The sequence below is a fragment of the Phocoena sinus genome, chromosome 5 (genome assembly GCF_008692025.1).
Source record: "Phocoena sinus isolate mPhoSin1 chromosome 5, mPhoSin1.pri, whole genome shotgun sequence".
Classification (NCBI taxonomy): domain Eukaryota; kingdom Metazoa; phylum Chordata; class Mammalia; order Artiodactyla; family Phocoenidae; genus Phocoena; species Phocoena sinus.
Window position 1 is genome coordinate 52,239,307 of NC_045767.1, and position 13,623 is coordinate 52,252,929.

Consider the following 13,623-nt stretch of genomic DNA (forward strand, 5'->3'; position numbering starts at 1 on the left):
ACTAGTACGAGTGATCTGGTTATTCTTCAAAACACACCTGTACAGAAGCAGGAGTGAGCCTTGCTGAACCCAGCTCAGATTAGCAGAACCACCCATCGGATCCAAAGACTCAGGATAAATAATACACAGCTGTTGCTTGAAGTTCTAAGTTGTGGGGTGTTTTATTATACAACAGCTAACAAGAGACAGTTGGGAGCCCCTTGAGATTTTTGAGCAGAGTACAACCATGATGGAAAGCAGTGCTCCAGAAGCTTCATCCCACAGCAGCAGGATGAAGACGGGAAGGGAGTAAGGAGATTCTGGGAGGCAGGAAAACCAGGATGGAAGCCTTGCCAAGAAGGTCAAGAGGGCCTAGGCCAAGCCAGAGGTGGTAGAAATGGAGATACAAGAAACTCTGACGAAATAGTAGCAGCAGACTAGATATGGATGGAGAAGGAAAGTGGACGGTGGTTGATGATGACTCTGTTGGATAGCTAAGTGACAAAAAGAGGAAGCAGGAAGAGTTGTGATGTCATACTCGAGAAGTCCATAGAATATGCAGGTGGGAAAATTTGTGCTTTGGGAAATATGGGACTGTAATTCTGCAGATGGGACCCACTGGGAAAAAATTTCAAAAATATTTTCATAGAGGTGTGGTTGCAGGCATGACTCTGAGCAAGAGAAGATGGAGAGGAAATGTAGAAATCCAGGAAAGAAGCGTGACACCCGTGTGCTGGGTATATTAGTTATCTAATGCTGTATAACAAATTGTCTCAAAACTTAGCAGCTTAAGACTCAGGAGCCTGGGAGCAGTTTATTCGGGTGGTTCTTGCGAATGGTCTCCAACGTCGTTGTCATCAAAATGTTAAACAGGGCTGTTGTCATCTGAAGGCTTGACTGCGGCTGGAGAATCTGCTTCCAAGATGGCGCACTCACGTGGCTGATGGCTGGAAGCCTCAGTTCCAGGCCACGTGAAGATCATGTAGGGCTGCTCAAGAATCCTCAGGACATGGCAGCCAGCTTCCTCCAGAGTGAATGATCCAAGGTAGAGACAGTAAGGCAGATTCCACAAGTCTTTCATAACTCAGCCTCAGAACTCACATACCATCACTTCTGCTGTAATCCATCAGTCACACAGACCAACGCTGATACAGTGTGGGAGAGGACTACACAGGGCACAAACGCCAGGAAGTGGAGATCAATTGGGGCCATCTTGGAAGCTGGTAACCACACTGGGGGCGGAGGGAGCAGATGAGCAAAACTCAGAAAGATGTGAAGGATAGTTTAGTCAGGGAAATGAGACTGCCACCTGGGAAGAGATCTGGTTCTCGACCCTGTTGCTTCATCTGGCACCTTAAATGGGCCCTTGATCTCCTTCAAAACACACTGCCTCCAGAAAGTGTGCCTGGTAAAGAAATTTTTTTCTCCATCCAACTGATTCCTAGACCACTTACCACATTGCCAGGCAATGTGCCAAGATTTCCCTGACGTTGGTACCATATCTCACCATCTTATAGGTAGGGAAGCTGAGGTTGAGGTTACCAGTCCAAGTTCTCACAGCCAGTGTGACGTGGGGCTGGAATATGAACCCAGGTTGCTCAAAGCCTGAGCCCCCGCTCTTAAGCTCTATGCCGCCACGCTGAGAGTACAGGGATGTTTGTTCTGCAGGAAGCTCCAAACAAGACAAACCCACATAGGCAACAAGAAGAAACATGAGGGATGACCCAACAGTGCCACAGAAGCTGCCGGAAGGCGAAGGACTGATGTCCTCCAAGCCCCTGGAGGGCTTGGCCAGGCAAAGAAAGAGCAAGAAATCAAGGGCTGCTTACCATCCTTGGGACTCGCTTTGTTCTCAGTGAGCTGCTCGACGAACTTGAGCAGTGGGGATCTCGACCTCTGCGTGGTGGGAAGAGCGGGGTCACCAAACAGTATGGTGTCTTTGCCTCCTGTCATGGAAAAGAGGAAAATGGACATATTATGTCACCACTGGAGTCACGGTCACACTCATCCCACACAAAGGACTGGCTGTTTGGGTGAACAAGGCACCTTCTTCAGTTGTAGGGAGTGCTATGGGAGGGAAAGGGCCAGCATTGCCCTCTCTGCAGTGCGAGGACCCGGCAGGAACGTCCAGGGCCAGCTGTCTTTTAGTCCTAGAGTCTGCTTAGGACATGGCTGCCCACAAATGCCACCGTTAAGGGGTAGCCTGCTATGTCTGCCAAAAACTGAGTGGCTTTGGTCTGGGTGAGACAATAACAATAATAACGACAGCAGTAGGGTGCTTTGAGCGCAGGCTCTGGAGCCACGCTCTAGTGCTTGTGTCCTGGACCCCATCGCTTGCTAGCTGGGCGGCCTTGGGCAAGTCACTGAACCTCTCTGAGCCTCAGAGCCCTCATCTGTAAAGTAAGGAAGAATAACAGCACCCACCTCATGGGGTGGTAGTGATAAAATGAACTGATTCATGTAAAGCACTTAGGCATTTCGTCAGCGCTCAATAAATTTCACACATTGAATTATTACTTTATGGTGGAGACAGAACTGCCCTACACGTATCTCTGATTTAATTAGTTTTGGTCATTTAGAGCGAATCATAAGTATGTCATAAGGCAGGTAGCATCAGGTTCCCTAAATGATCACAGCTAAACTCTACTTAGGACATAGAGACCTGCACCAGCCAAAGCCTTTTATGGATTCACATGAACTCCCTGAGTGGATAGAGAGAGCCTGAGGCAAAGAGAAGGAGGAAAGGAAAACCACTACAACTCTACTTTTGAGGCCATGGCAAGGTATGGGGGTGAGGATGAGGGAAGCGTGGCTTTGAAACATGAGCTGATGAGCACAGACACATGGACACAAGACACGTACACAGAAAGTGATGCTGCCCCGGTGATGAGGAGAGCCCTGCAGGTAGGATTTGATCCCAAACTCCTGCCCATGAGCCCTGAAGATTCTCTCGGCGGGAACCACCATGCCAACAGCAAAAACCCTGGGGGCCATGGCCCAGCCCATGCTCCAGCCTCAACTGTCTGACTTTGGATGAGACCTTATCTGAAGCCAAGTCACTTGAACGTCTCTGGGGCTCAGATCAGAGGCTCTAAAGTTCTATGACTCTACTCGGTTTCATGTTTGGCAGAGCACAGAATGGTATTTGGGTCAAGATGTCCACTCCCTTGGATAGCCAGGTGAACCTTGGTCTGTACCTCGGAGCCCTCAACTTGTTTATAATACTACCCTCCCTGTAGGCCATGCACGTCTTATTAACTTGATTTCCAAGACTGTAGTAGAGAGTTTGGCGTATGACAGGTGCTTCATAAACAGCTGATAACTGTGCATAAAGTGGCTGATGCATTCTTGGAAATCCTGATGTCTTGGTGGGCATGGGGGCTTGCAGCTGCCACAGGCAGATGGAGTATGTTACTAGCAGCCATTGGTCTCTGGTTTCCGCTATATGAGGGTCATCCCAGAAGAGAAATCTGATCGGAGCTGACCCTGAAGTTCTCCACCAGCACAGCTATTGTCTCAAGTGGAAAAAGTCCCGAAATCTTCAGGACCACAGTCTGGAGAGGTTTCCCAAGGAGAATCATTTGAGCTATACCTTGGGATATTTTAAGAGGCTCTCAGAATGAAGTCAACCCAGTCAGGACTCTTTTGTGCTGCAAAGATAAAATTTAGAAACACCATGAGGAACTAATGGTCGTTATGAAGCCATAGCAGGTGCCGCAGGTGGGCTTCTTTTGTTTCTCTCCACCAAGGCAACAGTTACTGTCCTCAAGTCAGGGACGGGACTGCAATTCCTGACCCATCTTTCTCTAGAAGGTAGGCTGGAAGCTCTCTAACCGTAAGGGGACTCAGGAAGAGGCACACTCTGCACTCTGTGTCCCAACAAACCTTCCAAGTCCCCTCTGCCCTGTGGCCAAGGAATCAGAATTATGGGCAGAGTTGGGAGCTGGCTGTAGCCGAGTGACTAAGGCACCAGGTGGATGGTGCGGGGAGCCTTGGCCCTTCCTACTGTGAGGAATTCTCCAGGGCAGCATGTCTCCGTGGCTGTTTCCAACCACAGGGATTATCCACTCCGCAATGGCTCCTCAAAAACACTGGTACCAGCACATAGAACTTCTCCAAGGATCTGAGCAACAGGCATGCAGACAAGGGAAATAGAAGCCGCCATTCATCCATTTCCAGTCAAAGTAGGGGCTGGGGAGAAGTTAAAAACCTCCCTAAATCCCTGCGTGCAGAGATCATTTCCTTATCTGATGGTAAAATGCCAAGATTTGGTTTTTGCAAAATATTTGAAGAATTCAAAGACCTTCCTTAGAAGGCTCTCAGTTCTACTGTTTCCAGCTAAGCCCGGATTCTATCTGTGTTGACTAAATTGAGCTCTAAACTGATGGTCTGCTATCTCCTAGTTGCACTTTGGTTCTTGGGACTGGGGAGTGGGGTGAGGGAGATCCACGAACTAGATGTGAACCACAACCAATGTAGGTCACACAGGCCCTTCCATTCAACTGGTGTTTGAGTTTCTGGAAGCCCTCCTCATTCCCTGTAATACAACGTCCCTCGTCCCCTGCTCCAAAATGTGCCAGTTACTTTCAAAATGCACATTTCTTCCTCAGGCTGATGTTGAGAGTGGAGAACAGAGAATTCAAATAAAAAGCTCAAAGAGCCAGGCTCTGCTCTTGCCAGATTTTTTTCTGGCTTTCAGTATTTCTTTCCAGAGCGTGAGCACATCCAGGAAATCTCCCCAGTCCCCCCCTTCCCCCCAAGCATGATTCTCACCTGCAGACTCCAGCATAAGGCTGGGAGAATGAGGCTGACAGGTAGGGGCTGAGGAAGGTGGAGGGTCATTCCTCCCTGAAGGGCATGGCCAACCAGCCCACCCCCTGGCTTCCTCAAAATAGCCCCGTGCCTTTCCCACTTCTCAGGGACCCGTTAAACAGTCTGGAGTACACTCTGCTTTCCAGATGATTTTTCCATGTGGGCTGTGACATCTGTTAGACTTGTCTACTTCCCAGCAAGATCACACATTTGCCCCAACTTTATCAGACACCATCAAGAGCTATATATTGTTGGCTGAGAGAGCGAGGCGGGAGGGAGAAGAGAGTCAAAGGAAAATCATAGCATGCTCCAAGTCCAAGAGTAATTCTGCCTTATAGTAATGAGTGATGGGCTCCTTCACAATGGTCCTTTAAAGTCTCAGGATAGATGGTTCCAGCTTCTGAATTTTTCTTCTCCAATTCAACTTGCTTTGAGAACCAATCCCCAGCTGATCTAATCTACACTCTACAACCCTCAGGCCCTGTGTGTGTCCCTCTTCTCTGAATTGTACTTCCCCAGTGCAGGTGGAACACTGAAATGAAGATCTGAACACCTGAGTTCAGCCTCTGTGGTCTTAGGTATCACCTAACTTCCTGAGCTTCTGTTTTCTTATCTAAAATGAGGGGATCAGACTAGATCAGGAAAGAGAAAAATGTTCTCTCTCACATATCTACTCTGACCAAGAGGTGGCTTCTTGGAAAGCAAAAATGCAAGACTGTTTTTAGGACCGCATGTGAGATCAGCAAGGAGTGATGTGATTGATTAGCAATGCCTGCCACTGGCATGAGAATGGTGTTGGTTATATACACCAAGCATTTGCCATCCTTGAACTTTCTGCTCTCATCTGTCCTTCTAAGTCCAGCCATTCGATGACTTGGCTCACACACTAACATCTTTATCACTTAATTGATACTTAATTATGTAATATTTTGTGCTTTCTTTTCACTGTTTGATGCATATTCATCTTACTTCCCTAGTGGGACTGTAGATTCTTGGAGGGGGCGAGGGGCATGTCTAGAATGCCTGGTACAGGATTGAATTCACAAAGCTGATGCTCAAAAAGGTATCAGTATATTATGGGTTGATTTATTAGAGAAGCCACTGATCCTTTCAAGATGCTGGTAAATAAGAGAGAGCTAGCAATTCTCTGAAACCACTGGGACTCAATCCCCTCCAGTTGGCTGAAATCCTATGATTTGGCTCTTACTTGGGGAAAGAGGAAGAGGAAGAAGAGAAGAGCAAAGTGGAATAAGAAGAGGAAAAGGAGGTGGAAGAGGAAGAAGAGAAGGAAAAAAGAACATACTTCCTCTTGCTCCGCTATTCAGAAGGTTAAATGGAGACCACAGAACAATGAGCAGACAGGAGAGACTGGTCTGATTTGCACTAAAAGAGGCCACTCCCCACCCCCCAATCTCACCATGGTTTGAAAATGATCATAAGGTGACACCTCATTACAGCCCCCTTCATCACTGCACCAGGGCAATGCTATCACCATTACATAAACTGTGTCAGATCGGGGGAATCGCCGCTCTTTATTTCTGTCCTCCCACTTTGTATCTATGTGGAGGCCAGAGATTAGAACAAACATGGCTAGGGCGTAAAATCCATTCAGTTACTGCCATCCAAACTAATTTTACCATTTAATATTTGCTTTGTGCTAATTGAATTCTCTATTTCAATTGGCTGTTCTAATCAGAAAAGTGCAAGGATACATAGAGAATGCATTTCTATTTATTTACATGCAGGGATGATATTAATGCACTGCTATTAGCCACAAACAAAGATATTTCAAATAGAACATACTCCCAAATCCTACGGAAACATTGTAGCTCAGGCCTTCAGGCAGCAAAAAAAAGAAAGAAACAACTGTTATTGCATAATAGCCATTCTAACCTAGACCAAACAACAGCAGAGATAGGAAATTCTCAGCATTCTTTCATTTATTCAACTTCCGTCTTTTTACATAAGTTGTAGAAATAAAACATTGTGAAATCTCACTAAGTCATTTGGAGAGAAAAAAAAAATCCAAACTCCAGTACATGCACAGAAATAGCAATCTGACTGCACAAATAAACGAAAAATTTGCCTGACTGTGTTGAAATTCAATGCAATAAAAGAAAAGCCTTCAAAGGAGATAAGGTTTTAACTGCATCAAAATGTTCTTGTGCAAAATGGATCATTCAAATCCCCAGGATGGCACTTGCCACTAATTAGGTCTGTTAGGTCTTTTGACATCAAGTTCAAGGAATCTCTACTAAAAACTCCAATTTATGAAACACACTTCCAGGCAACCTAAGGTGGCTATTCAGATTTATATTAAGAAAGCATGTGGTTTTGTCCATGTCCCCGTGGCAATGTTAATTTCTCATCCATTACAAGGAAGCAACCAATATGATTCAAGGGTAGAAAAGGGTTTGTGCAGAAAGGTTAAGTAACTAAAAATATTCCTACAAAGTTGTTTCCAGGGAAAGAGGAGGTGGTGGAAATGATAAATATAACTTTCTGGAGAATGTGAAGAGAAAGAATAGCTGACAGGGGTCTCATGGAGGGGGTATTTTACCAGGACAAATGGGTAAATATAGCTAATTAAAGTGAAACATCAGTTTCTTCACACCCTGTACAACTGCAAGAAATAATCTCCAGAGGAAGTTTTGATTTTCGATCTACATAACAAATGGGATGGGGCGGGGGAAGAGAGAAGGAGGTTATAAAGTGCATTTGGGATAGACAATTGTTGGTTCTTATATTCATTTTTAGGACTGATGATTAAATTGAACAAGTCTTTGTAAGTTTGTACATTCATTTTTAGAACTGATGATTAACTAGAATAAATTTTTGTGAGTTCCTATATTCATTTTTGGGGTGATGATTAAATTGAATACATCTCTATAAGACACCTACAGGGAAAAAAATGAAGCAATTTACCATACTCATAAAAGTTAAAAATAAAATATATACAGACATATACAATGACAATTTCAGAATTTAGATTAGTAAAACTTCATAGTTCACCTTGCATATTTATTATTTTTTTCTGATTCCTCCAAAATGATGGCTTCTAAGTTTAAAACACTTGTAGATTTCTCAGCAACGATCATCAAATAAAAGAACATTAAAAAGGTAAAGTCTGCTCTGCAAATTTTCAAAACAAGAAACTTTTTTTTCAAAAAAAGAAAATTTTCATGAAGTTCTACTTACCTGGAAGACTCCACAAACCAGAAACTTCCAGAGTTCTTAATTTTTTCTCCAGTTCAGCCACCCGATTCCCTAGGATTCTGGAAAAGGGGAGAGAATGACAATAGACACCAATGAACATGGATCTCATCAGCTCTCAGGGCTGTAAGCAGGATACTTGGGAAGCCCCCTAGTGCCCTAATAGAGACAACATGTTTTGAGACTTAGACATATGCTAAAAACTGTGTGTGTGTGTGTTTGCTACACACACACATACTCTATTGGAAGTACATATGAAAATATAAAGTGAACAATTAAAAATGATTTAAAAATTACTGAAATGTTGCCATTCAAGTGAATCTTCTCACACAAAGGTAGCTGCACAGCCAAACAATGATTCTAAAAACTGCCCAGACATCTTACATCATTTCTATTTGCTCAATGCTAAAGATGACACTTAATTTTGAATACTCTTACAAGTATCACACCCTGATTCTTTGAGGGTGGATCTGAATTTCAGAAACAACCAAGTCTAACAAATAATATGAAAGAACATGCTTGGTAATGTTACTTAGAGGTAATAAAATAATAAGATCTGCCTTCTTAGACCTAAACTATGGCTTACAGATGTCCATATCCTTGATATCTAGCATAATGTCTGGTAGATGGTAGGTGCTCAATAAATATATTTGATTAAATAAATGCTTTCCTTTTTTTCATGGCTTGTAATGATCTCCGGAGAGAATTTAAAAATAGGCATATCAAAAACTTTTCAGAAATTACAGAATCACTAGAATAATTACACTGCCTTCCAAGGTGCCCATTCTGACTCACTGTGATGTATAAGATCTAGAATGTGTATTTGAACAGATTACGCTGTTTACTTGGAAGCCAAACTTTGTCTATATGCACGGAAAGACATAAATGTGGGCATATATTTTCCCTCCTTCACTCTACACAAAATTAAATATAGTTGGGAAATGATTTGATAGTCATCTAAAACTTCAATCATTTTCCATTGGCCTGGAAATTGAAAAACCAGTCTTTATCTTTGGCGGATTTTCTTGGCATTGCTGTGCTAAAATGATGTAGAAATCACCTTAATAGCCAAGTTTCAAATCCTTTCAGCAGGAGAAACCAGAACACCAGAATTGTTCTTCTACCTCTCTTTATATTCCAGACATAGCTGCACACACCCACATACATACCGAGACATGAATATGTATATATCTCCACATATATATGTGGCTTTGAATTCATCCTTATTTTACCTGAATTCACTTGCGGCGTCTTAATTAATATTCCCTTTGAGTTCACAGAAAACTCTTTGACATGACTCTACGTGGTTTTGTTCATCTAGGTACTTAGAGTTTTCTTTTCTTCTTTTCCTTAAGTCTTAAATTCTCCATAGTTATCAATTACTTTCAATTTTCACTCTATGTGTTGGGTCTATTCTGCTTTCATGTCTCTGACCCCTCAATAAACACCTCTTTTCGTAATCTCACTTTCAATATTTTGCTCAGACCCTCTGATCCGAGCTCCCTTTTCACCAGCTGATGGGTCTGAGATGCAATCACAGCAGTGTTCAAGTTGATGCCTGCTTCGTAGCGAGATCAGATCATCTGTATGTGGCTGCCTCTTGGAAACAAAAGATAAGGCTTAACTCTTCTGTGGACAATGAAGGATGCCGTCAGGGCAATGTTCAAAGGCGTGGTGCAGAGACATTTGGCTGCATTTTTTCTGATGGTCCTGGATAACGCAGCCATGTCTCCCAGAAATGCACTGAGGTGAATTTGCTGGGGTCCCTAACAACCTACTCTCAGGGACTCTGCCTAAGTTTGTCAGGGCTGACCGCTTTCTTCTTTAGCCTGACATAAGCATCTGATGCAGGGCTGGAGGTGATAAAATGGACCCAGCAGAAGTTGTGGTAGTAGTAATAGTAACAATAATGCCATCAATAACAATAACAACTACACTAACTCAGTTAACACAAATAGCAACTAATCTTTCCTGAGTCCCAGGTCTGAGTCAGAGCCTATGCCAAACACCTACTAAATATGCATTTTTTTATCTGACCTGGCAAAAACTCTGCAGCGTTGACTGTATTTTTATCCTCCTTTTACACGTGTGAACTCTAACAAACAGAGAGGTTAAGCAACTTGTCCAAGGACACACAGTTCATCTCAAAGCTGTGTCTTTTCCCAACCCCCAGTGTTCTCACCCACCACACTCGACTCCTCCCATTAGAAAACAGAGGCAGGGGAGTTAGTTAACTTAACCAAAACCTCATGTAGGACTCAGCTGGTGATGAGGCTGGATTTTTAACCTATACCTCAGTCTGCCTCCCAAGTACATGCTCTTAACCAATAACCCCCTAATGGCACTAGAAAACCAGCATTCTCACACCTAAAGCAAGTTCTCTTTAAAACCGTTCATAACTGATATATGGATGCAGCCATAGCTGGACTTGCAAAATATAACCCAAGATACTTCAAATGATAGAGAGTCTTCTAACTGGCCTCACACTGAACAGATATGGCAGGTGGTCCACGGAACGTGGTGTGATGCAGCCCACAGAGAGAAGGGGGTTATCTGAGTCTCAATAGCTGGCAGTATTCATAGATGGAGACAGTAGAAGTACAAACAGGGTCTGTTCGATGAAGTTCAACCAATCCAACAATTACTGAGGCTGTAGGGGACACTGAAGAGAAGCAGACCCTGTCCCTGCATTTAGGGACTAAAATTCTGGTGGGAGACAGACAGATGCACACAAACAGACATACACAAGTACAGTACCAGTGGAAGGCTTCAACAACAGCTGATAGTTATTTAATCACTTGTTCTGTACCAGGTATTACTCTAAGCCTTGCACAAATATTATCTCCCTTAGCCCCTTGTGACAATAGATGAGGTAGCTCTTATTACGTTTATTAGAGGCCAACTAACTTGCCCTGGGTGACACAGCTGGTAAGTGGAGGGTCCCGAATCAAAACCCAAGCCTGGAAATACACAAGTCCTTCAGCAGAACTGTGGAGAGGACTGTGAACATTAAATGAAAGATGAATCCAGAGCGGCTTGTAGGGACCGAGATCATGAATGATCTTGTTGCCATATGGAGAATGGCGAGACTTTTATTCATTGGCCACAAGGAGATATTGAAGGGTTGTAAGCAGAGAAGCAGCATAAGGAAGTTTAAGAAAACTGGTTTTGATGTGGGGTTGAGAATGAACTGGAAGGAGGATGAGTGGAAGCAGAAAGACCAGTTAGGAGAGTGTCGTACTGGGCGGTGATGACGATGGCTCAAAGGAGGCAGAGGGGATGCAGGGAAGCCAAAGGGATGGAGTAATAATACGGAGGAAGATGAGAAGTTGGAGGTGCCTACGGGAGATCGGGGTAGACAGCTGCACAACTGGGAGACAGGAGGATCTGGGAGAGCGAAGATGAGAGTGTACGCTGGGGGTGGGTCTGCTCCCCAGCAGAATGTGAGATGTCAGAAGAACAGAGGGCCAGAGCACCACCCGCGGAAGGTGAGAAAGGACCAGAGAAGCACAGGTGGAGAGGGGAAAGGAGTGCCAGGGGCATGTGGGGAAGGGGAGAGAAGGTTCCCGGTGGGGCAGCATGGTCAGTATCGTCTTATTCTAGAAGGTGGTCACACAGGATGAAAAAGGCCACTAAGAAGACATGCCCCACCCTTGAGAGAGCTGTTACAAGACAGAGGAAGGGGTGAAATCCAGAGTCCAAGTGACAGGGGTGGAAAAGTTGCCTATGAGAAGGTTGAAGCAGTGAATATAGATGACTCTTCAAGTAGTTCAGCAGGGAATCCAAGGAGACAGCCAGGGCAGTAGCCTGAGGCATAAACAGGCTTGAGAGAGGTTTTTTTTTTTTTTTTGGTAGGACGGGAGAGATTTTAAAATAAAGTTTTTATTTAGCGGTGGCTTGTTTTAGGATAGGAGAGATTTCAGCATATGTCAACCCAGTAGTCTAGAAAAATCCTCCAGATGCCAGGCTTCTAGAGAGGTTTTCAGTAGTAGTTACTGATGATAGCAACATCACAGGAAATCTGCAAAGACAGAACGAACCCAGGAGCCGGCCACCACTGTGCCGCTGTCCTTGCTCTCTGGACAACACAGCAAGCAAGAATCTCTGAGTGAGGGTCCTGGGGGGAGCCCGATCCCAAAGAGGAAGAGGTGGCCGTGGCCCGCCACAGACTGGAGAGAACTGTGCCCCCCACCTCCATCCCACGGGACCTTCTTTTGAATCTCTGCTCTGATCCCCGACAGCTCCCGCTGCTTCCGAGACCTTGAACTTCCAAGGTCTTGAACTACCACTGGCCACCACTACCACTACCTTGAACTACCACTGGCCAGGGAGTGGGGAGAGCAGTGAAGAGTTTTAGGCAAAGCACAGAGGGTAGCGAAAGGCCAGCGTATCCTCACGTACTAACCACCACGGCTAACACCCCAGCACTGGCAGAGTGATGGCTTGCTGGGAAGGGCTGGAGGACCAAAGGTGGTGTGCTGTGAGACATAACTCTTAACGTCTGTCTCTTCATTAATGCTTTGCCACCTGTTTCTAAGACACGTGAACCCCGCCCCTTCTTTAACCATAGCTAGACAACTGCAAACTCACAAGAAGTCCCTCAAGCAAAATGCTTATTAATTGAACTTCCTCTCAAAATATAAAGTCCTAGGTTTATTCATCAGTTCTTCAAGATGGCTTCCACTGGGCCTTCTCAGTGTCGGGGGGTGGGGGGTAGGGGGGTAGAGGGGGGGTGTGCCAGGCAGTGAAGAAGCAGCAGGGGGAGCACAATGTTACAGAACAGAGCACCTGTATTCCTACTTCTAATGCTCCAGACAAACAAAGCTATTTTTAAATCTTAGGTACAAAAGGCTAAATCACAGGGGACAACAGCAAGCAGATCAAATGCACATTTTATTCTTAGCCCTCACTCCATCTGTTGTATAATTCGTTTCTTTCCATACCCCCAAATAAAACATTTATTGAAAGTGTGAAACTTAAGACCCTCGAAGGATTAAAAATGGCACATTAGGTACTTTATGTACTGATATGAGGCAATCTTCAAGATCTATTGTTATGAGAGAAGAAAGCAAGGTGGAAGACAGTGAAAAAAACTTTTTCTGATGAATACTAGCTGCCATTTGTAAAAAAAAAAACTAAAAAAAAAAAGAAAATCTATGTCTATATAAATATATATGAGCATTTATGTGTGTCTATATAAATGTACTATGCGTTTGCTTATATATGCATCCTTGGAGAGGATACATAAAAAAGGAGGAATGGTGGTTTCTTCCAGGCAGGGGAATCGGGTGGCTGAGAGATAAAAGTAGTTTGGAGATATATTGTTGCTCAACCTTTTAAAATGTAAATCAACAGATGGTTCAAAATTATTAAATAGTAGTTAAAAATGGAAAGGTACATTAAAAAAATAAAGCCAGCAAAATGAAAATGTCTGTCTCTCTCAACAGAGGGCGAGAGCCCATGGCACCTGGGGATGTGTGTGGTTGCAGTGGAGTATGGGAGGAACATATAAGGAAATCAATCTGTCACAAGAGGCGGGAGTGTCAGGCCAGCAGCTTGGGGATACTGAGTTTGGCAGGCGGTGGGACTCAGCTGGGCTTTTCAGTGGAGGCTTGTGTC

General features: G+C 44.2%; 1 protein-coding gene across 1 annotated transcript in view; it reads right to left on the reverse strand.

Annotated features, from left to right (window-relative positions):
• CCDC149 (coiled-coil domain containing 149) overlaps positions 1–13,623 on the reverse strand; it is a 96,778-nt gene that overhangs the window by 6,937 nt on the left and 76,218 nt on the right. Inside the window, 2 exon segments of the mRNA XM_032632671.1 lie at positions 1,809–1,925; positions 7,990–8,066. Coding sequence (XP_032488562.1) covers positions 1,809–1,925; positions 7,990–8,066 — 194 coding nt within the window.